Source organism: Lates calcarifer, linkage group LG21 (assembly GCF_001640805.2).
Source record: "Lates calcarifer isolate ASB-BC8 linkage group LG21, TLL_Latcal_v3, whole genome shotgun sequence".
Classification (NCBI taxonomy): Eukaryota; Metazoa; Chordata; class Actinopteri; family Centropomidae; genus Lates; species Lates calcarifer.
Genome location: NC_066853.1, coordinates 26,370,342 through 26,394,931, shown reverse-complemented (window position 1 = coordinate 26,394,931; position 24,590 = coordinate 26,370,342). Strand labels below are relative to the sequence as shown.

Genomic DNA, 24,590 nt, shown 5'->3' with positions numbered 1-24,590 from the left:
TTTTTTTTTTAATCTTCAGGAAGTGCACTCTGAGGAGGTCGACAGCGACTCGGCCTACATCCTCTTCTACGAGCAGCAAGGTGTCGACTACTCCCAGTTCCTGCCAAAGATCGATGGCAAGAAGATGGCTGACACCAGTAGCATGGACGAAGACTTTGAATCTGACTACAAGAAATACTGTGTCCTCCAGTGATCGCACGTTGTCTTCCATCAGCCAGCACTACACCTGCTCTTTGCTCCCTCCTGCTGCTCTGAGTGGGAAGAACCAGACGTTCAGATCATTCTGAAGAATTCTCACAAACTGCTAATGACTAGAATCAGACTGTGCTCTCTGTCTATAGAGATGCGTCGCAGCACTTTCTACATTTGATCGCAAACATGGGTTGGTGCAAAGGTTTGCCAAGACAACAATGAAGCCCCGGTGAAAGCACTAAACTGGTGCACTTTGCTGAGCCCTACAAAACAAACCCCTCCTCCCCTCCTCATGTGAACAACCCTCGCCATAGCATACACGTAACACATACTTGCATACTAACACATCTCTGAATGTATGCCAGTATGGCCAAGTCATGAAGTGATGTTGCTTTGTTATTGTGCATTAATCACTTGTGATTTCAGAATGAAAAAAAAAAAAAGATTTACACCTGGAGTTAAGATGTGATCTGAGTCCTGACACCTTACCTGAGGAAGGACATAATGAATTCCTGGTGTAAATGGAAGGCCAATGATTGGATACAGATGACGTTTTAATGCCAAATGTAAATGGGACCCAAGAGTTTAAAAAACCTGTGTTGATGTCATATTTGATGCCACAGGTCAACATAATGTTGAAATTTGGCATCTAGTGTACTTTTAAAAAATGGTTCTCCAAAGGTTTTATTAGCGATAGTGTCACCAAGGAAAATATAAGTCATACGCTACCTCATCGCTTCTTGCAGTCCTGTCAGCCAACTGTACCCTTAGAGTCTGTGACAGTATTAGTAATAATAAGCAAATGCTTCCTTCCCGTGGAGGAGACATGGTACACACATTTCAAAATCTCTCCCTGCTTCTTAGGATACTCACACAGGTCCTGATGTCCACATGAAATCAGGCATTTTGTCCAAACTGTGTTTCATCCCATAGCTGCCAAATGTCAGTGGTGATTTGTGCAATGTTGACCTGTGTGTATCCAGTACAGAAAAGCTCTCTCAGAAATCTTGAGTATGAATCTTGGTTTTCTTAGAACAGGTGCCATGATTTCAGAAGAAAGATACCCAACATTACTATATACAGAATAATATACAGTATATGTTTGATTCTTTTTTTTTTTTTTTTTTTTTTTGATTCTACAAATGTATTGTTTTTTTTTATAAAAGATTTATTTTATTGTTTTAAGGCAGGAGCCACTTCAGGTCAGGAATGGATATTTATCTTAAAGCCACACCTAGAGCAGATAGGCTTATCATCACAGCACTGTCACGACATGTACCTTTCACCCACTGCAGCCCTCAACTGTTGAGATTCAAATGCATTGTTAATGATCATACCCTGCCCACTAAGAAACCAGAAAGAGTTGGGACATTGGGGATCCCTTTATCCTAGGCAAGAAATCATTTTACCTTCATTTTAACATTATATTATTTAAAGAGTAACTTAAAAGAGAACTCCACAGATTTAGTGCCACACTCTTTTTTTCTTGGTAAAACCTGGCTTCTACATTACCCACAATGCAATTCAACTGCAAGCAGTGTGTCTAACTCCACACCTCCAGATTTATTTCATTTTCAAAATTTGCCCAGACAACATTGACTCAAGTGACATCACATGAGGACATTTATTAGAGTTCATGCTGCTCCCTCTGGAGCCACAAAAGGCTTCATACAGCTTTTTTTCACATATGCAGTCGTACTCCCCATGATCTATAATGTGTGAAATCAGTGGAGTTCCTTTTTAACACTCAGCTGAGAAGCAGGGTTTCTCTGCTCTCTCTGCCTCAAAGTTTCAAGCATGTTTGACTGGGATCACCGCTGGGTGTGGTGAACTCCAACCACAGTCAGCAGTAATGTAATGGTGTCTTGCCAAACACCTTTATGTCACTACAGTAAGATGAGCTCAACCACAAGTCAACAGAAACAAGATTTTCAGGGGGTGTTAAGTTACTGTTTAAAAGGCCATTTTTAAAACATCTCAGTGTCGCCATAAATGGAGCACATACACATTTGTCTCTGAAATCTCATTTGGAAGATGGTGCCCAGCTAAACATCTGTAGAAGCTTCAGTAACGTGATTTTCTTGGTCCTTAAGGTGGATTATCAGCTGGGTAAAGTGGACTTTCGTGAGCCTCAAACCTAACTTGAAAAAATGTTTGATGATAGAAGAAAGAGCTCAGTGTGAGTGGCTCCTGTGTCAAAATCTAGTTTTAATACCTTAAGTATTTCACTTGATATTATAATAATATGGTGCATATAACTCTTTCCCATTCTTGCATATGGGCTCCCTAATGGCTTAATCCAGGCCCGACAGGTCCCATGGACCCAGTAATTTCCTAAAAGCAAGTGATGTGTCAATTTTTCTGGAAGGTTCCCACAAAGAACTATGTGATCTGGTACTAGTGAAAGAGGAAATGGACTCTGTGTTCAATTACACTTCCAGTTAATTAATTAAAATTAATGTCTCCATATTAAATTAGTAATAAATGAATATTTATTTAACATTTCATTTAATTTTGGATTGTTTTATGGAAACATTGCTGGAAAGCAACAAGTACTGAGGAACACAGCTGCAGTAAATGTCTCAGAACTGTTTGAGTGCTGATACAATTACTTTTTCTTTCCAGGAAACTTGTAGGAAATTATTAAGAAAGTTCAGAACTATATTGTGCTCTGTGGAAACCGCACCACTGATATCAGATGGTTTAAGTTTACTATTTATTTATACTTTGAAAGTAACCAAAGCCTGTTGAATCTGTCGATGTAGTGTGTGTCTGGACTGTAGTTGGATATGTAAAAGCTTATCTCCATCACTGGACCCAACATTTAGATCAACTTTTTTTTCTCGCTGAATCTAAACAACAGTTTCATGTAAATTCTAAATTTGGTTTTTATCTCAAAGTTTGATGTGACAGTTGAGGTTAGTTTGAAGTGAACAAACCCATGTTTTGCTGTGTGGAGTTGAGCAGCAGAGATGTGTGTCTGCTGTGTAGCAGCATGTGTGGAGCTCCTCCTGTGCAGGGCTCAGTCTAATCACTGTGAACAGACAGCAGACGGTCAGTGGCTCCCAGTGATTTCCCACTTTGTCTTCTAGATCACAGGAGATGAATCTCTGTGTTCGCCCCTTTTTAGCTGCTGTATTTATGAGAAGGTGGTGTCATTATGGATGTATTTGGAGAGATATCTGTCACTGAATGAAACTTTATTTTCCTTTGCAAAGAGTACGTTTGTTGAACAAATGGAAATGTACATATGAGTGCTATTTATGTTTGCTTGCCCGGCTTTTTTTTCCCTCCATCCCAATGCCTTTGCACCGAGCTGTAGAAGATGTCCAGTTTGTGTCAGTGTTTGTCATCACGTGGCTCAAAGGGAAAATTTTACTAAGGAATTATCTCTTGAGTACTCAATTGGTAATGCTTGCTTCATTTAAAGGTGCAATAGTTGTCAACTTATTTTCTTCCTCTTTGGCTGTGAATGTGCCCTCAAAGGGCTACTTGTGTGATGCTAAGCTTACCACACCTGTAGCTTATTGTATTTGCAAAAATACAATGTTTAAAGTTGGGGTTAATTTCAGCACAATTTTCAAAATCCAGGAACAAAGATTTTCTGCCCAACAGAACTGAGACACAGGGCTAACATCTGAAACCTGCCCCCACTGTCCCCACCCACCAGAGGAATAGTTCAGTGTTGCAGGCAGTGCAATCTACTACTGAGCTGTCTGTCAGTGTCTGTAGCCTCTTCTTATTTAAGTTCATTTCTGTCTGATCTAAACCAGACGTGTTAATTTAAAGAATTTTTTTGTAAGGTGTTTGTTGAAAGAAAGTGACATTGCACTGACATGAAAACATGTACATAAAAATGTGTTTTGTAAATAAGCCAATGAAAACTATGTATTTGAATATGAACTGTACAAAATACTGTACTTGTAGTTGTATATGGAGTGATACTGTTGATCTGTAACAAAATACCCAAGCAACAAATTAAATTCTGCAGAGGAAGCGATTTGAGTGACTGGAATGTGTTTTTATGTATTGTATCCTGAGTGATGTAGATTTGATTTTTCATGATGATAATGTGGCTCTGGGATTGGTGGTCAGTTGGTAGGTTTGTCCACCATTTTGTTCTAGAACAAATGGAATAGATAGATCATAATAAAACATGGTACAGACATTCATTAACTTTACTAACGTTGGTGATCCCTGTTTTTTTCATCTAGAAACACCAGCGGGTGAAGCTTCACTTCATCCAGTACATGGAGTGTTGTGTTTCATCAGGCAGGGCACTGAAATCACTACCACATTAGATGATCAGCATCTTTTGCTTCATTTATTCCTCACAGTGACAAAGTTCATTCATCAGCTGCCTGACAGCTGCTGTAGCTGACTGGAAATGTCCAGTCACAGCCACTAACACAGTGTTGGAACAGGGTTCACTGTAGCACATTACACAGTATTAAGTTCAGCTAGAAGCCTACCTCCCAGAATTCAGAGTGACAGCTGGTAATAGAGCAAGTCACGAGAGGATACTGTCACCTGGCAGACGGGGGGTCTGCTCGGGCTTTGACGGCCATTAGAAGCACATTTATGTCCGCTCGTGACAGTTACTGTGGGAGTACCTGTGTTGTAGCTCAGCTGCTGTGTGTGTGTTTACAATGATCATTGAATCAGAATCAGAATCTTTATTGTCATTGTACAAGTACAATGAAATGTTAGTGAGCAGCTTCCCACCACAGTGCAATATGAAAAAGATAAACAGAAGGTAAAAAATATAAAAAGTATTTAAAAGATCACATAAGTATAACTTTACAATTTAGATATACGGCGATACACTGTAACAGATTTACAACATAAACGATGGGAAGTTCAGACTGTAAAACCATTTTCCTCAAAGGATTAGTACTTTATATTTTTCTTTGTATTTAGTGCTAATTAGCAAATGTCAGCAAGCTAACATGCTAAACTAGGATGGTTTTCATGATAAACATTACAGCTGCATCACTGCATATTAACACTTATCATGGTCATTGTGACCATGATAGCATACTGGTATCAGCACTTCAAAGTGTTAGTGTAGCTGTGTTTTAAATAGCTGTAATTTTCCTTCCTCAGTGTAGAGTAACATACTGTTGGTGCAGTTTGTCTGCAGCTGAGAGAGGAAACCACACACAGGGTCTCTGCAGCAAATTCCCCGAATCAAACACTGAAACACATATTTCTCCCCTACGCACCATGAAAAGAGGCTTTTCTTTTCTACCACTCTTCTAATCCTGACTGACACATTAACACAGTTTATTCCCTCATCATTAGCTGCTATGCTTGACACAAGACTAGCATAGATCTATCCAGTTTCACTTAAGTACTGTACTTAGGTACAGTTTTGAAGTAGACTACTTTCACTGATTAGTTCTATTATATACTACTTTACACGATTAAAATACTTTGTGCAAATATTGTGGAGGCAAGCTATAGTAGTTAAGAGATGATTTTAAAGACCTATGATGCAGTAGTATATGCAAGTAATATACATGGTCATACAGTACCAAATATATTCAAAGTTAACTCCACCTCCAATAGCTACAGCATTAAGATGATCAGCGTAACCATTCTGCACAATGACTACTTTTACTTTTGATAGTTTATCTGCATTTCACTGATGTAGTACTTATTAGTACTACTACTTACTCATATATTCATTTAAATGAAGGACTTCTACTTGTAGTAATTTCTACATGGTTGAAATGTTACTGATCTGAATACTTCTTCAGTCACTTTTCTATTAAATTACAATAGAGTGATCTCATCAGTCAGGTGGTAAATTACTTTTTTAAATGTCTGTAAAAGACCCATTTATGCTTTATTGTCTCCATAAGTTTACATAGAGATGAAAGAGATTTAACAATTTTTGGAATTTTTTGGTTGAAAAAAACATGGCAAACTTACTTATGTGGTCTGGGAACAACAACACCAGTTAAACTTGGGTTATCGTGTGCCTCATTTTACATTTTAGTTTCATCTGAAACTCAGACAGTCTCATCAGTGATCAGTCATTACTTTACACTGCCCATTTAAGCAAGGTGTTAATGTTTGGGAGAGTTGATGTGACTGTGACAATCACACTGAACATCAGGCAGAATGTGATTCAGAGTTTCATGCATCTCCAACCACCTGCTGCTACTGTTCATTTCCTCTGCTCATGTTGTGGTTGACATGCAATGAAAGCTCCTGCTGGTGACAATGCAGACAGGTTAGAGGTTTACACAACACATGGCTGAACTTGTGAAGGGTTTGAGTATTTTTCAGTGGCTTCAAACAGAATAAATAGTGGACATATCCGGACAGACTGCTTCACTGTTTTCTGACCAGCGTCCCAGTCAGTTAAAGGATGGTTTTAATCCAGCCGGTGTTCATCAGTAAACACAGGTAAGGCTGATTTATGTTCTAATAAAACATGTAATGAGAGTGTGTCTCTTCCAGTGTGTTCTTATTGTTTTGGGCTCCAGGTTTGACAGAATCAAACAGCCACAGCTCTGATCATACATCACACCACAGCCTCTACAACCTTCATCATGTTGTGATTAATGTCATTACTCATTTTAAAGAAAGTCCCATTTGCCTGATTGTATATTAAATTTTACAAACATTCTTTCTGCTCAACGTTTATTTGGATCACCACAATACCCATCCTTCAGACTGCCGTTTACCCCTGCCCCGTACCTGAGACAATGTTCCCCTCAGTAAGCAGATGATATGTCTAATTCCACCTGCCCAGGTGAGCTCTCAGGCTTCACAAGATTCACATTCGGCTAGTTCAGGTTGACGTTGTGAGAGCGTGTTGGATCTGAGTCTTTCTGTCCTGTTGGATTTTTCAGGTCAGTCCCCAGACTGGTTCAACTACATACTCATCGGAGTTCTCTCCTTCACCATCTTCACAGTGACACTGCTGGGGCTCGTGTGTCTCAGAAAGTAAGAGAGGCCAAATACTGTCATAAGGACGATCACTGGACGATGTGGTGTCAGTGTCTTTTCATTTATCTTTGGTCAAATTGTCCTAAGATTGATTTTTATACTGAAATCAGCTGAAACCAAGTGAGTGTAGCATTCATCAAATGCAGTTGCCTTCAGTACATGCATGCATATGCTTGGGGTTGCAAAGGGGAAGAAAACTGGGAAGTGGGATGGTTAAAATGGGAAGTTAAGCTGGGAAATTTTGGAATTGGAATTTTTTACAATTGATGCTGGATAATTGAAAAGAAATGGACTAAGTGAACAGATGAACACTCCTCAATCAGCTGCTGAATCAAACTGTAAGCCACAGTCCTGTATAAACAGAAATCTGGCAGAAGGCAGAAGAAACAGCATCACAACAGAAGTTCTCAGAATCTCAAGGAACTTTCCATATAGAGCAGGTCTAGACTCTTTATATAATTACATTTACAAAGAAAGACCCAACAGTTCTCACCATGAGCAGCACTAGGCGACAGTGAAGAGGGAAAACTTCCTTTTAAGAGGCAGAAACCTCGAGCAGAACCGGACTGAAATTGTCAATAAAATGGTGTTAGCTAGCTTACATTTAGCATCTCCCTTTTACCTGTTAGGTGGCTACTGTATTAACACGTTGATTTATTTTTTGCTAGTTAAACTTTAGTGGCACAGATCAAAGAGCCCAGTAATCTGATCCAAACTGACTGGATGTAGTCAGTGGGCTCAGACGCAGCAGTGTGGCCGAAGTGAGCAGGACTCTATATATCAACATGTGCATGTGATGGAGGAGTGCACAGTGCAGTGGAGAAATTCAACTGAATTTACACTAAATCTGGTTGTTTTAACCAAGATTATACTGCAAGATGTTTTTGCAACTACAAGTTCCCTGTTATATGTTAACCTGTGATTTAGAAAATTTATTCCCATTAGTTCCCATTAATTCCCATATATTTCCATTAATTCCCATGGAAAGTTTCCAACTTTGAAAATTCCCAGAATTTTGCAACCCTAGATATGCTATTACCTGGTTCAGTCATACATAGTAAATCTAATCCTGCATAGAGTTTCATGTGATGTACTTTGAAAACTGAGATCAGTTTACACAGCAACCTTTTTCACAGCTGACTAACCTTACTATAACAGCACAGGTGTAACCTAACTCCAACCACAACCTTAACTAACAACAGTAATGATTGTAAGTCCTAATAAACACAGTGCAGCAGTAAACACCTACAGATGGAATGCAGACATTTTCATTGTTGTTAGTTACACTTGTGGTTTTCCTGTTATGCTGTGAAATTGGCCACGCCATCAATTCACTGAAATTCACCACAGGCTAACCTACTGCCACTCATGTCTGTCTTGCTGCAGACCAGAGTTTTCAGCTCGACATATTATATCTGTGTTGTTGTTTGTTGTCTTTATGTTTTTTTTTTATGTGATTTACACACTGAAGGAGGTGAAGTTCTATTTTCCTCACTTTCAATCTTGACAAAGTCTACGTTAAGGTTTCAGTGACTTTATTGTACAACATCACGCTCTTTGAGTTCACATGTTACACAGCTGTTTTTCTGTTAATGTCAGGCTCTGTGTTCACACAGGTTGGGCAGCATTTTAAACCACATTAGTGTGGCTCCAGGGTGGTCATGATTGGTCATGAGTTTACCACTAGCACCATGAGCAGGTTGAAAGTTTGGTTTTGAGTGAAATGTCTTGGACGGAAAGTCACAAAATAACAGTACAGGCAATTTCATCTCTGTCAGGATGAGATGATAAAGATATTGTATAACCTACTAAACAGCAGCATGTCAGCATTGTCAGTGTCAGCATATTAGCATGATAAAATGAACATTTAGTTCAAAGTACACCTGGCTTTGTCTATTTTTTATACAGTTTTGGCTGTGGCTTTCCACGCCTCTCAGGTCATTTTACTGGTCTAACCAATTTACACCACTAAACATTGGTTCATTTAGATGTCTATCTTGGGGCTCCCCAAAAAAATAATTTCTCTCACATGTTATCTTCAAGGTCACTGCCTTTTGAGAAGCACCTGGGCTCTAAAAATAGACTCTTATCTTCTCTTCAAGGCCACTGTTTTCTGGAAAGCCCCAGTGCTTTTCTTCTGGCTGCACTCCAGCTTGCAGGGTCGTGTTCAGGGCAGACCCTGTCCTCATTTGGCCTTTTCTCACTCTGCTTTACTCCATTATGTTCTGGCCTGTTCTGATTGTATTTACTTTTTATTAAAACTAAGTCACCTTTATTTTTACCACATTATTTCTTAACTCTTCCTTCCTTCATTTTTTTTTAATTATATGTCTTTTTCACACAAAGCAAGCATGCAGTGAACACTAACATCTACTCACACATAACATATATACACCACGTGTCTTTTTTTTAAAACAGTGAATACTGATAATACCATTTCCACATATTACTTCTTTAAAATCAGCTTATTGCAGTACTCTTTTAAAGGCACATCACTCTTTGCATACTGTTGACAAATTGTTACTCAACATGACAATGGCACTCCCTAATAGCAGGGGCCTCCCCCAGCAGGACAGTGCAACCACCACGCCACAAAAACTGCTCAGAAATGTCTCCAGGAACATGACAAAGAGCCCAGGGAGTTGGGGCCTCCAAACTCCCCAGATCACAATCTGATCCAGCATCTGTGGGATGTGGTGTGGTTGGAGTGTTGTGCTGCTGGGGTAGGGATTCCTGCCATTGGGGAGTGCTTTTGCCATGGGGGGCTGTGCTTGGTCTGTAACAATATTTAGTCGGTGGTACGTGTCAAAGTAACATCAAGATAAATGCTAGAACCCAAGGTTTCTCAGCAGAACATTGTATTGTAACAAAATGATCAATGATATTCACTTCATATCATGTTTTATTGCTGAATTTCTTGTGAAATACATTCTTTACCCTCCAACAAGAGACAATGTCACTGCCAGTGTAAACTTTATATTCTTGTAGATATCATTTTTTGGCCCATACCATACGGGAGCTGCAGGGGATCAAGACGTTGCCGAGTGCTGTCCCTCGGCCAGAAGCTCCCTTCGTACCTGTGAGGCCCATCCCAGCGGTGGAGGAGGAGGGGGAGGAGGAGCTCCCTCTCCAGACTCCCCTGCAGCAGAGCAGCACAGTCAGGTCCTCATCCAGGAGGCTGTGGAAAGGCCTGCAGCAGGTACCACTACTGCACCAACATCCTCATGATGCAGATAGAAATACCCCACACTGTCAGATCTACATGTATTTTAGTCCAGTCAGCTGATGACACAGCAGAGGAAACATCTCAAGCAAGATGGATAAACAGGATGTTAACTGGATATGTGACACATACACTCACTGAGCATTTTAACTGAAGCTCCTGACCTGATTTAATACACTGCATGATTTAATACACTGCACTGCTGCCACGTGGTTGGTTGTTTGGATAACTGCATAGACAAGCAGGTGTACAGGTGTTCCTAATAAAGAGCCAAAATAAAACAGCTGTGGTGCCATGTGGACATGACCTGGATGGTACCGTGGTGTTGGTTAGGTGTTGGATGTCCTCTCAGTGTCCTCAGTGATCCACTCATGTTCTGCTCTGTGTTGTTGCAGCCACATTGTATTAATATTTCATGTCGTCTACTCAAGGTTCCTCATTTCACTAAGTCAGACCTGAACCTGCTGCAGCTGATCAAAGCAGGGAAGGAGGGCGTCTTCTACCAGGCCAGGATGACCAGAGGGACGTGTAAAGGCCACAACATGTTCACATGCAAGATCAGCAAGGAAGGTATGACTGGACCACTCTGACAGTTTCTTTTGAGGCAATGCAGCCCCTGGAGGCAAAAACTAGCATCAGTGGTTGAGATAAAACACCCACAGTTTATCCTGCTAAACTGAAGTCAGTGTAAGCAGTAAGAGAGGTGTAAACAGAACACTCAGTGGTAAGCATTTCATTCATTTTCATTTCATTAAAGAAGCACTGTAAATGAATGGAGATGCCATTATCAACCATTTATGAGCTGTGTAAACTGATATTTTTAGTGTGATTTCACATGCTTCTCGTGTGACTTATCAGAGGGTCAGATGACAAACAGTGCCACTGTTTATGATGTTGAAGCTGTGGTATAAGTGTGAGGGAGAATATGAAGATAAGCCCACCTCTACTTCCTCCCTCACACTCAGACAGAGCTGTAGCTTTTTCCACACCTAAACAGTGTTTCCAAATTTGTTTATGTCACAAAATTGACCTTGAAACCAAATAGAACTGCACAGGTGTAAGTGTTGCCATGATTTTGACATTTCATCCTCTAGTCATGTTAATGTATTTATGTTCATTTCATTTCACCCAACTTACAAAAGAAACTTTTTTTTTTTTTTACCCCACTTGTTTTTTTTTGGTTTTTTTTGGTCTTTTCCCTCTGAGGCGTCCGTCCCAAGCATGTGGACATAGAGGTCTCCATCATGAGGAAACTGGTGCACCACAAGAACATCCTCCAGTTACTGGACTGGAACACCACTGAGGGTGAGAGGCATTTACACACAGGCTGTGATCACTCTGCGAGTAAAACACTGGTTCCAGCAGGCTGTAGAAAGAACCTCTGTCCCCAGATTGTCTCTCTGTGAGTGTGTTTCAGTGTGATTTGCTTTGTACAGAGCCTTACATTCTGATCATGGAGTATGTAAGCTACGGCACTCTGAGGACCTTCCTGCAGACCAACAGAGGCCACCTGAGTGCAGATCCTGAACTGCAGAGCCTCTTCACCATCGCCTCTTACCACATCGCTCTGGCCATGCAGCACCTACGCTCCAAAATGGTGATAACCTGACCAGACACATGTCCCATAAGTTCTTTACACATATACACACATATACACACATAAATGCACATACACACATAAAATCCATGAGCAGTGTCAGTGTGGTCTTTCCTGGTCTTTCCTGCAGATTGTGCACTGTGACTTGGCTCTGAGGAATATCGTGGTCAATAAGTTTCCCTGGGAGGTCAAGGTGGCAGAGTTCGGCCTGGCCCGAGACTTAACCCGCATTACGAGTCGCCATAGCAGCCGCTGGAGAAACCCACGGGTAAGACAAAATGAACCACACGCAGAGTAAATCCTACAGTTGTTGTTAGAGATTTCACACACAGGGCTGGTAAATATGTTACTGACTTTTTGACAGTCCACCGGTATGCCTGATTATTGTAACATTATTGAATCCATCCTTTTGTACTGTGCCATCTGCTATGTCACCATGTTGCCCGGCAACAACACAAGCATTTATTCATTAAATATGCATTATGTGCTTAAAAGGGACCATGTGGCACTTTTAGTCAAACCATATGAGACTTAAGGTCTCATCTTGTGTCAGTCTGAACATATTCTGTGCTATAGTGTCATTTTGATCACACTATGTTTCCCTTTTGATCCCAACTTGTGTTACATTTGATCACATCTGGTATCACCTTCAGTCATGTTCTGTTCCCAGTTGAAATTCAAAGGCTCAAACTTTTTCCATTTCTGCTCCCGGCTGTGAAACCATTTCAACTGTTATCAAAGTTGCTATCTGTTCATCTGCTACTCAAAAAGAATCTGTATTCTATATTCTGTGTGTGTGTGTGTGTGTTCAGGAGGATTTAGCGACATCCTCTGAACAGGAAACCACAGTTGCAGAAAGACGTGGTCTTAATGTCAAAGAACAGCAGTGTCATTAACACTGCACAAAATGTACTCATAATTTCCACCATGAACTCATTACTCTCTCTCTCTCTCTCTCTATATATATATATATATATATATATATATATATATATATATATATATATATGAAGGTGATGTCCCACCTTTATTTCTGTTATTTCTGTTGGTCTGTGAAGCGAGTTTCAGTTTTAATGGGATGAACAGTTTTCACAGGTTATATTCCTGAGTGAAAAATCACATTTTCAGTTGTGTGTAACTTGTACAGCAGCGAGTGCCGCTGCGCTGGTACCCACCTGAGTACTTCAAGAACAACTACTACAGCTTCAAAGGAGATGTGTGGGCCTTTGGCATCGTGCTGTGGGAGATGCAGACATTTGGTGAGTCCATGGCTCAGGTAATGGCAGGTGCAGCTGATGGTTGGTCGGCCCACTGCTGTATGTTGGAAGCTCCTTTTTGTCCACCTGAAAACCTGCATGGTCATTTTGACCTCCATTAGTTGTTCAGGTGTAATTTCTAAACACGCTCTTTATCTAAAGTCAGTCATGTATCACAGAGAGTTTTAGTTATAGACAGTTGTTCCACTGCCAGTCAAATTAGAGGGTTTTACTGAAAACAGAATTTTAAAAATGATCACTGACTCGCAGTACTGAAAAAGCTACAGTGAAAAAACAAAAACCAAACAGAAAGTTCTTATAGTCCCCGTGAAAATTGTTAACTGAAAATTCATTTCACCTCTTCACACTGGAGTGGAGCCAGAGTTTTCAAAATGTTACTTAATTGACACAATCCTTTAATTTGACTGTAAAACAAACCAAAAATATCTGCATGGCTGCATATGACTAGAGGTAAATTAAAAAAAGTTAGTTTAATTGGTCATTTGGATGAACTGACTCTTTGGGTAACACAGATTAGTGCTCTTGGTCTATATGACCGTGATGATGGCCACAGTATGCTGATGCTTATTCTTACAAAATGACTGAATTAAAACTTCAGACCCTTGGTAATAAAATGGATTTTTACAGAGTGGAAAAGTTTATTTAATCAATACAAACTATCATGTCCATGTATTTTATTTTGTAATTTTTCTCATATGTAAACATCATATTTCCAGGTACCTTACCGTACCCAAACCTGGAGACATCAGAGGCAGTGATGTACCACATCTGTATCGGTCATAAAAACACAAACCCTGAAGGCTGCAGACCAGAGATGTGAGTCAAAACTCATTCAATAATTACAGTAGTAATACAAATATTTTGATTATCAAAATATATTGAATATCTAATGTGATATTCCAAAAGGTATGCTGTGAATTCTCCTCACTGTTTTAGACACTACTTTTTAACATCAACTAATAACACTACACAATGCAGCTCATAAAATAAGATTTCATTGCCAGCTGTAGCTGTAGTCTGAGAGAAGCCTCTGTGATATTAGAGGCTGACCTCATTATTGATCAAACATCATTAATTAATGAAACAGTTTTCTCTCAAAATCTCAGTTGAACTTTGGGAACTGATTCAGAGTCATTCTTATCCCCAGCTCTAACATCATATCACTAAATACACCTTTGGCCAGGCCTCTGTTTCACATCATAACATTTTAGTATCATGTATGACAGTTGGTTCCCAGTTGCATATAACTTGATGAAATGTCTAAACTTCACAGAATTGATATCATGCAAGACTGTTGGCTGGAGCCGTACACTCTGAGACCTTCATTCACAGACATTGTCCACATGTTGGAGAACATCATGGAAAACGATGCAGTAAGCAAAATAAACCCTCTGTGACCTTCACCTAGCATATGAAGCCACATGACTTTACATCCTTGGTTAAAGTCCTATAATGGTACACAGTATTTTGTCATGAAAGAATTAGATTTATCTACAGTTTATTCTACAATTTCAGTGTAATTTCCAAGGATTTCAATCACAGGTAGTTTTAAGATCCAGCTGTTCTGACTCTGAAACTCTCACTGATGTGGTGTAATGTGATCTAATGAAACGAGCTGTGGACTTTCTGTAGGCAGAACACACTGCTCTTGAACTGGACCTTCATACAACCTGTAAATGTCAGACACAGGACTTCCTGTGTGGGAGCAGAAACAGTAGATTGATTTGTCTTTTTTTAAACGAAAACTCCCTTGTGGTTAAATTAAAGCTGCTCTTCTCTTCTTTGCAGGATTATGTGGATGTTGAGAGCCCACAGTTTTTGGTGCAAGATGAGGCTGAATATCATGAGGCAAAATGTCTGCGAGCAGCCAGCATCACCCTGGATGATAAAGATCCAGTCTGAAAACATTTACTGAGGCTTCAGACCAAGCGATACACTGTACATTTGAAATCAATACACATAACTTTTTAGGCTACATTTTACAGCTTCTCAAATATAGCAACTGTAAGATGATCACACACAAACAACCCATCAGAGAACAGAAATAACTACAACTGGAAAGTAGCATAGTGTTGCATGGATGGTCTTCTAAGTCTTTTTGTGTGATTCTGTATTTACACTGTGCTTCCATCAGTCAAACCATAGTATGAAATGCACTTCATTGCTCTGAATGCACGTCAACCATATTTCTATTGGCAGCAGTGATTTTTTAAAAATGTAATAATGATGTGCATTTGTCAGTATTCTGTTTGTAAATGTATTATTCAGTAATCTAGATTAATGATTAGGATGTTTCATCATGTTTTGTTGGAATGATTTATCATCCTAAATGTTTTAGACAAACTATATTTCTACCTGACTCAATGACTGGGATTTACAGCGTCATGTGGAAATGACTGTAGAAAGACAAAATGTGTTTATTGCTTAAAGACAACAGACTCTCCTCCTCTCTCTCTGACAATATAAAATATTTACGATGAATCAGACCTACAGATCCACTTTTTAAGTGTGAAACAAAAAATAAAATCTATATCTTGGTATTGATACTCGAGTTGCTTCTGTTATTTGTCCACTTCTGTATAAACTGCAGTGATGTTGTGACGTGGTTTCAGAGCAGTCTGATAAACTACAGCATTCAAAGGGCTGTGTCTGTCTGCTAAAGGATGGTCTTGTGCATCATTGCTTGTGACCTATGGGAGTCTGCATTCAAACAACTTTAAAACCCCTGTAAAAAATAAACTCAAAAAGACAGAAAATGTTTCTATTATTGGTGTTATTCATGAAGTTAAATCATTTGAGTCTGGACAGATGTTTTTCTCTGTGACAGAAAGATCCTGAAGATCATTTACGTTTAGAACTGACTCCTCCTGTTGCTGTGTGGAAAAAAAGAGAAAAAGATGAGCCACGTGCATAAGATGCGCAAAGCACCTCTCTCAATTTGGAGATGCAAGCATCGAAAGCATGACATATAGTTGGAGTAAAAAACTAACAAATCATATGAACAGTTTGTGCTAAACAAGCTTGTAATGTTGCTTTTATGTCGAAATTTAGCAAATACCTGCACAGATCACATTCAGCCCATACGGAGCTGTTCATATAGAGACTGGAGCAGACAGGTGTGACTGAGGCCGTTTGATCACAGTTAGATATGCACCTGATCTCAGGTCTGTCACAGGTTGATTGGATCAGACAGGTGAGGTGTGACTATAAGAACACCTGTGAACAGAATGGACGTCATGGAATCTGTGGTTGCCATGGTTGTCTCCAGGTGCATCACTTCCATCCAAACTATCATTTAAAAACAAACAAAACCTCTAAAGCTCAAGAAAATGTTTTTACAAGTTTCACCTGGTGATTTATTCAAAACAAACACTTCTACTGAGGACGTCTCACATCCCAACAAGAACTAAAGACTCACTGAGACCTTCCATCATGGAAAATGTGAGATCTGAACACTTTGAAGCCTGTAGTATTTTCTATGTATTTTACCGGTGAGACTCTTAAAGTTGACCATGACCTCTGCCCCCACCCCAGGGGCCACATGCTATATAGAATATATAGAAATAGAGCCAGATTGATATATTGTAGAGCGGTATGTGCTCAGACCTGTGGGCCTGCGCCTGTCAAACACAGTGAAGGAGGTCATTAGTTTACTGTAATGACGCACACTGTCAGTACTGGACTGTACAGGCTCCATTAATCTTAAAATAGCCAATAAACAAATAATCAATATCACACATTTGTGTCATCCAGCTCACAGCTGGGAAAAAATAACAATACTGTGAATCTGAGTGGAGCTGTAGTTATTATACATGTATATAATATAATCCCCAGAAGATATGTGATGTTACATTTTCAGACATTATAAACATTTGTTATCAATTAAATTGAAATGTATTCTGATATATACAACTATTAAACACATCAATAACTGACAGGATAGAGGCCTTAAAGTTATCCTCCCTGTGTTAACAGACCTTGAGGTCCTGTCTTCAATCAGAGGCAATCTGAAGACTTCTGTTGTTTCAATTTTGTGCTTTCATGTTGCATATTCCTAATTGACTGAGTTTGTTGTGTTATGTAACTAAGGTGTGGGCTTTATGGGGACCCAGCAACTGATTTGGTCTGAGTGGTTTAATTCAGCTGTAATTGTTGGGAAGTTTTACGGAACAATGAAGTGAAAATGTCAGTGTTTGAAATTGTTCTTAATTACAATCATGAAGTTCTTTTGTTTCTGTTGTTTATATTTTCTGCTACTTCATACTTCAGGAAATATTGTAGTTTTTACTCCATTACTTTTATTTGACACCCAAAGTCACTCATTACAATAATGTTACATTAGTGTTTTCCGCCCAAAACATTTGATCAACAAATAAGTTATTCCTGTGTTGTAAAGATTGAATGACCCATCAGTGTGTATGGTATTAAACATGAGCTAAAATTTCTTTTTACACGTTCATGCATCAATGCTGATAAACTATAAAACACTGAAAGAGCCACTCAGCTGCACAGTAACTGTTTTTACTTTTCATACTTTGAGTGCAACACTACTGTGCTTTACACTGAGTATATGACTTGCTTTAACTTTAAGTGAACTTGCAGAGACTCCTTCTAACATGTGTGTGTGTTGTTGCAATGTGATGTGCCCGTCCACCTGAGAGACCATGTCTACCATAAGAGCAGGGGAACCTCTGCATGCCAGGTTGCAGGGAATCACAGATCCAAGTGTCCATGCTGCAGGGACCACCAGGTTAGACATCTGGAAATTCACTCATTCACTGTTGGACATTTCTGTGAAGAAAATAATTGAAGTGAATTTGTAGTATAGTCCTCTGTAGTTTATATGATGTAGCTCTTTCTCCTGCGAGATTGATAAAAAATTAAAGAACTATGGATATATCTCCACGCAAAACCTCTAACTAAACTGCCTCGTTCAACTCTCCGCCATCTGGCCTCCACCTGCAGACAGCAGACAGCTGAGAATAGACCTGCACCTACAACTGATTACGACCACCTTTCCCAACGTCCACCTCCAGCCTCTGGCAGGAATCTGCAGCCTCCTCCACCTACAGATTCCTCCACCTGTAGATTTAAGCAGACAACAGTAGTCTGACCCTCCACCTAAAGCTTCTGCCAGCCATCCCCAGCCCCCTCCATCTATAGATTCCTCCACCTATAGATTCTGGCAGAGAGCTGAGGACAGATCTTCCACAAAAACCCTCTGCTAGCAACATCTACTAGAACCTACACCTGCAGATTTTTGCAGATGGCTAAAACCTGATTCCTCCACCACCACCTGTAAAAATTCTGTAATGTCACCTCCACTATCAGAATGTGTCAGACAGCTTTAGCCCAAGCCTCTACCTCCACCCTCCTCCAGCAGCCTGCAGCCTCCTCCACCTCCAAATTGTTGAAGCAAGAAACTTCCCCTACAGATGTCAGGTAAAGGCTGTAGGTGGAGGTCTGAGCATCAGCTGTCTGCAAGGTTCCGCAAGAGGAGGAGGCTGTAGGATGGTGGCAGAGGCTAGAGGATGAGGAATTTGGGTGGCAACAATCTGCAGGACTGTGTAGGTGGAGGTCGCAGTGGAAGTCTCTGGCAGGGGATGTAGGTGGAGGGTTTGGCCTTAGATGTCTTCCACAGCTGGCAGGTGGAGGAGGCTGCAGTGTTGGAAAAGGCTGGAGGTGAAAGTTTGGGCTCCAGGTATCTGACAGAATCTGACACATGGTAAATCAGCCTCAGCCACCACCTCAATCATCTGCCAGGACACAAACAACACCTGCAAGACACCTGAAGTGCCACGTTCCATCCTCCACCTGCAGCCTCAGCCTCCACCTGTAGTCTGTAAAACAGCTTTAGACATGTTTCCACCTAAACTCTAAGACCCTCTGTTCGTTGTCCACAAACAATGTTTTCACAAGACATTTCAGAAAATTGTTGAATTGTTATTTTGTGTGAATTGTTGTTTTATTTCACAGAATTGTTGTGTTTTTGAAATGCTGTTGTGTCTTCTGAACTGTCATTGTGTTTGGACCCTCTGGGCCACCGTAAAATAACCTGATACTCCTGGTGATATTTTACATCCACACATCCAAATAGAGAAAAAAGAAACTTTTTTTTTCTTGTTTTTACAAGAGCCCACGTGGACAAACATCTCAGTGCTTTAGCACTAATGAAAGGCAAACATGCACAGTCTCTGCTAAGAGCCTGAAGAACTGAAAATATCTGATGACCTGTAAAGCAGTAATGTTAGAGTACTTTTTGATGCCTTACTAGATTATTTCATGTTATTTAATTTACCTTTCCTATCCTGTGTAACTCTATATTGAGTATATTAAGTATGTCGTTACCTCTACGTCGACATTTCTAAACGTTAGAAATAGAGAATTGGGGACTGTCACTGCCATACAGTCTATGGTCTCTGCCTGTGTGGGATTGGGGTGAGTCGTGCATCCAGGAACGCCCCCATCTCTCTCTGCCAGCCAATGGGATCCACCATGGGAACACGCGTTTTTACGACACGCTGCTGCTGAGAACCGAGTCCCAGTTTCCTACCTGTCTGTTTCCTATCTGTCAGTTGACTGAGTGAGCCAGGCATAATGGCTATCCGTGTGTTAGAAATGATCTTTTTCTTCTATTTTGCTACTCATATTCCTATCACATTATTTATTGACTTACAAGCCCTGCTGCCTGGACATGTGTACCCCCAACCGGTAAGAACAGATCAGTCCAGTACCACTTCATGTATGGTGAAGTGGCCGCTTGCAAGAGAATCAAACTTAAACTGTTCAGTGGTCATAAATCAGTTCACAGTCTGGCTCTTTCTTCCCTTCAGCTAAAAGATCTCCTGAGGTGGTACGCAGAGGAGTTCAAAGACCCTATGGTGCTGGATCCTCCTGAGTGGTTCAAGTCCTTTATTTTCTGCGAGGCTTTGCTTCAGACGCCTTTCTTTCCCGTTGCAGCGTATGCTTTCCTTAAAGGTCAGTTGACAGTAACCGTGGTTTGGTATATAATACCTGTCGCGTCTCATCATGCCTGACTGTGCTTTACAATACGTCTGTTTAATGCTGCCTGATTTAAGCAGGTTATTGTCTCACAAATGTGCTCACCTCCCTACATGGTGTTTTATTAAAAGAGCTAGATTATGTAGATTATGAAGGAAAGTTCATTCTCCGACAACATCCTCTTGAACCATAATTAGACTTGTGGACTGAGAGGTTAAGTCCTAAATTATATATTGTGGACGTACTTTGACCGTTAAAGGAGCCAATATTAAATTGGCAGTTTTTCTAATGGAGTTCGGTGCGTCGTGTCCATGCTGAGGACAGGGCGGCGCGCAGGTTAACAGAGGCAGAAGCTCAAACCTGACCTCCTCTGGATTTCTGCTGTATTACCACATGAAAAGCAGTACAGTTGTGGAGGATTGAGTATTCACAGCCACAGTGTGTCATTTTTCTCTGATATCTTTAGTTGAAATGTGCTGTCAAAGGCTCCTCAAGCCCCTTACAGCCAAGGCGGGAATATAGTGCCTGCCATTCTGTTGGTTGTTAGGAAAGCAGAGCAAGGGGTCCATATCTACCTTAAAGAACATCTGTATAAAGGGGGGAATCAGAACAGTGGAACAGATGCTGACTGTCATGCTGTATAAAACCACACATGCGCAACATCAAGACCCCCTTAATTTTCTATGGGACATGAGCAAATAGCTTTGCAAAGCACTGTTGGACTCCATGTGACCCAGGACTAGCCTACAAAGTGACCAGAGGAGGGGTTGAAACATTATATGTCAGTCCAGACTTTCACTCTCAATAAGATCACTGTAATCCAACGAATCCAATACAAATCTTATTTATTTATATGGAGATTTTTCACATTTTAAAATCCAGATTGTGTCTTATCTATGATTGAGTTATCTTTAGGATAATAGATCTGCAAAAGCCTTGTAAAATTCTGATATGATACTGTTGGTCCTTGAAGATTTATTGTTTTTGAAATAACCTTTTGCTTCTAAGACCTCAAGGTTAGTAACAGTAACAGTTACACCAAGACATATCATCAGTAAACAATTTACATTTATTAACAGATTTCAAGAAAGACACAGGCAAGTCTTCTGTATAATTTGAGTTAGAAAGGTCTCCATGATGTCTAGCACATTCTTCAACTATCTTATCTTGGATTCTTCATTTATCAAAGCCAGAGTTCTTGAAGTGTCTTTTTTCGGGTCTAAAGAAATAAGAAGAGATGAACCCACTTCCTACTAGACCTAATGAAGATACATTCTGTCTTGTGTTTATATCCATCATCTAATTTATTTTGAAATCTGTCATGTTCACCAGATGACATCTGAAGACTTCATCAGCTCTTCTGCTTTTAGCCAAACCACTGGTAAATTTTCTACAAAAGTTAGTTACCTCATATTTACACTCCCAATTAATGCCATATAGATTTTCAATCTTTGCTTTATTCTAATAAATTTTAAAGCGACCTCTTTATTTTGATAAAGCTGACGGAGTGAATTGCCTGTTTGACACCAAAAGCAGAATGTGGAAAAGATACTGGATGAATGGTATTCTTGCTGATTTTCAAATGAAAATAAAACTTTTCTTCTTTTTTTTTTTTTAAATTGTATTAAGCCCCAAAGAATTAACAGATATTAAAAACAAAGACAGGCTGAGAAAGACTGTAAGAAACAAGCAAACCAGAGAAGAGTGCCCTCTTCAGAGTATAAGATCCATGGCTGAATGGTTAGGGTACAGACCACATGGGTGAGTCCCTGGTTTGACTCCTGGTTAGCTGGACCATGTGCTGTATGTCACTCCCCTCCTCTCCATCCCACATTTCCTGTCTGTCTTCACTGAGACTATGATCAACATCAACATTTCAACATTTCCACGTGGTAGCTGCATACCCTGCTGCCTTAGGTGTTGTGCTATTTGTTTGAGCAATGGAGCACATCCCCATGTACGGTTCAGGTGTGGTTCATTTTTAAGATTATGCAACCACTGTTCCTACAGGGGCAAGTTTACACAGTCAGCTATAACTGACTAACTATAACTAAGATTGACTTCATGAATAGTTTCATCATGTTGAGAATATTACCCGGCAGTCAGATGATACCATGGTGTGGCATTAAGCAATATAGCTGAATGAACACAAGTAGTTTGTGTTTTGAATGATTTCATTCTCTTACTTAAGCAAATGAAGCATTCAAAACATCCACTCTCAGGAAAAATTGCAGTGCAGACAGAGGTCAAGTTCATCTAATGGGCTAGACTATGAAAATGTAGCTAATCAAGCTTTCATTTCCTGCAGGCATTGTGGATGTAACCACCTTCCCAAGTTTATCAGGCTGGATTTATAATGTTTCGTTCCTTAGTTTTGGTGTCAGTGGTTGAAACTAAATTTAGATTGGTTGGGGTAAATTAAATTTCATGTCCACAGCACTTAAAAGTCACATAAAAAACAACAATATCTCTTTCAAGATATGTTACTTATTCTGGAAAATCAAAAGACTTAGCTGTTATTATTAGGTTGTTAGTGGAACTACTTTCTACCAAAGACATGACGTGTTCTTCAGCCTGGAGCTTCTTTTGACCACTCCGTGTGTTTCTTGTCAGGTGGCTGTAAGTGGATCAGGACTCCTGCCATCGTGTATTCCACACATGTGGCCACCACACTGGTCCCAATCCTAGCCCACGTCCTTTTCTATCAGTTCCCTATGAAACCCCATCCTGGTCCCCAGACTCTGCAGGAGCGTTGGCTGCTGGTCTCCATATATGCTCCATATCTGCTGGTGCCGGTGCTGCTGCTCCTCACCATGCTGCTGTCCTCCACCTACAGCTCCACCTCTCAGTCTGGACATACATCAGCCAAAACCAAGAAGAAGAACTGATACATCACCGGACTGCATCTATCCCATTTACTCTGATTTTAGAAGATATTTTTCTACATTTCTCAATGTACCGTTTGTATGATAAACATGTATGTGAGAAGCTGTGTAAGTCATACTGTATAACACTATTCTTAGAAAAAAATTGCCATTATTAAATCAGCCAGAATGAGCACTTTGAATATTACTCTTTATAATTGAACCCCTGGGAAAAACATTTCCTCTCACAGCAGATCTGGAAAATCTGTCTGTACACAGGTTCAACAAAGTTCCTAAGAAGGAAAAAAGATAATGCCACTATTTTGTACATTTTTTACACCTTATAATTAAAAAATGTTTGGGTTTTTTTGTACACTTTTTTACTCTAAACACAATTTTATACACACAAGTCTGTTAAAATCCCTGTCATAATTTAAGGGGTGAATGGTAACTCAGTATGTTTTACTTTTGTCAGATAAACTAGGGTGTTTTATTAATTTAGGGCTTACTTTATTTGCACTTGTGTTATTAATGGGAAACTAGGATGAACATGTGCAGGACATATCCCTGTGATGGACATATTAAATCTCAGAGTGCAGAAATACTGTTAAATGTCCATTGGAATTAATCCATTTGCAATGCACTTAGTTTCAACAAGCTAGAGAAAAGTGCTAATGTTTTATGCCCTCTTTATTAATAACTATATTATAGTCCTTTTTCACCTAAGACATTTTGACACATTATTAAAATAACAATAGCATCAATTGTACAGCAGTGCTTTTGTACTTGATGAAGTGAATAACATTATTTAATTACAATGGCACCTGTCAAGGGGTAGGCTATATACAGTAAGCACGTGGATCTGAGTGACTTTGATAAGGGCTAAATTGTGATGGCTGGATGACTGTCTCAGCATCTCCTAAGTGGCAGGTTCTGTGGTGTGTTCCCAGTATGCTGTGGTCAGTACTAAAAGTGGTCTGAGGAAGGACAAAGAGGTGAACCAGCAACAGCGTCATGGGCGCCCAAGGCACAGTGATTTGCATGTGAAGTGAAGTCTGGTCCAATCCTACAGAACTACCAGAAGATACATTTACAGGTCTGAGCCCATGCCTCGATGGGCCAGAGCTGTGTAGGGACACAAGGGGAACCTACACATTATTGGGCAGGTGGTTATGTTGTGGCTCACTGGTATAGCTAAGCACAGTACCAGCAACATCATAAAGTCTGCTAGTGGTAATGGTATCTGTCAGAGATAAGTCATCTTGTGGAGAGGAGGGAACAACTTGTGGTTTGGTGTTCTGACAACAACCTGTTCCTGAATGTCAACAAAACAAAGGAACTTACTACTAACTACTTACTACTAACTTCGATTTCCTGGACACACTCACACTCACACACATTATAAAAGACCTGAGATGATCTATTAATGCATTAATACATCCTTACTTAAGAGGTCACAGCAACATCTATGC

The 24,590-nt window shown here is 40.0% G+C and overlaps 3 protein-coding genes across 10 annotated transcripts in view; all 3 read left to right on the top strand.

Annotated features, from left to right (window-relative positions):
• usp32 (ubiquitin specific peptidase 32) overlaps positions 1-4,192 on the top strand; it is a 55,467-nt gene extending 51,275 nt beyond the window's left edge. For all 8 annotated transcript variants that reach the window (XM_018701208.2, XM_018701219.2, XM_018701201.2 and 5 more), the window contains exon 34: positions 20-4,192. In XM_018701208.2, the coding sequence (XP_018556724.1) occupies positions 20-193 (174 nt within the window). In that variant the 3' untranslated portion in view covers positions 194-4,192. The remainder of the gene's footprint in view (positions 1-19) is intronic.
• Positions 4,193-6,353: 2,161 nt separating this feature from the next.
• si:ch211-167j9.5 (tyrosine kinase receptor Cad96Ca) lies at positions 6,354-15,796 on the top strand. The gene is made up of 12 exons (XM_018701289.2): positions 6,354-6,609; positions 6,879-6,958; positions 7,059-7,152; positions 10,144-10,354; positions 10,810-10,948; positions 11,585-11,683; positions 11,815-11,975; positions 12,106-12,243; positions 13,123-13,234; positions 13,969-14,068; positions 14,526-14,625; positions 15,041-15,796. The coding sequence occupies exons 2-12, from the start codon at positions 6,937-6,939 to the stop codon at positions 15,152-15,154; spliced, it is 1,290 nt and encodes a 429-aa protein (XP_018556805.1). The 5' UTR covers positions 6,354-6,609; positions 6,879-6,936; the 3' UTR covers positions 15,155-15,796.
• Positions 15,797-19,787: 3,991 nt separating this feature from the next.
• On the top strand, positions 19,788-23,491 carry tmem97 (transmembrane protein 97). The gene is made up of 3 exons (XM_018701300.2): positions 19,788-19,963; positions 20,086-20,230; positions 22,868-23,491. Exons 1-3 carry the CDS (start codon positions 19,850-19,852, stop codon positions 23,140-23,142), a joined length of 534 nt encoding a protein of 177 aa, XP_018556816.1. The 5' UTR covers positions 19,788-19,849; the 3' UTR covers positions 23,143-23,491.
• Positions 23,492-24,590: the final 1,099 nt, after the last annotated feature.

What these genes read in the sequence shown, in the direction of transcription:
- si:ch211-167j9.5 (XM_018701289.2), top strand. Translation starts at nt 6,937, where the DNA reads ATGTCTAATTCCACCTGCCCAG. An exon ending in GTCTAATTCCACCTGCCCAG is followed by an intron (nt 6,959 to 7,058) that starts GTGAGCTCTCAG and finishes TGGATTTTTCAG; the next exon opens with GTCAGTCCCCAGACTGGTTC. An exon ending in GTGGGAGATGCAGACATTTG is followed by an intron (nt 13,235 to 13,968) that starts GTGAGTCCATGG and finishes TCATATTTCCAG; the next exon opens with GTACCTTACCGTACCCAAAC.
- tmem97 (XM_018701300.2), top strand. Translation starts at nt 19,850, where the DNA reads ATGGCTATCCGTGTGTTAGAAATGATCTTTTTCTTCTATTTTGCTACT. An exon ending in GACATGTGTACCCCCAACCG is followed by an intron (nt 19,964 to 20,085) that starts GTAAGAACAGAT and finishes TCTTCCCTTCAG; the next exon opens with CTAAAAGATCTCCTGAGGTG. An exon ending in AGCGTATGCTTTCCTTAAAG is followed by an intron (nt 20,231 to 22,867) that starts GTCAGTTGACAG and finishes GTTTCTTGTCAG; the next exon opens with GTGGCTGTAAGTGGATCAGG.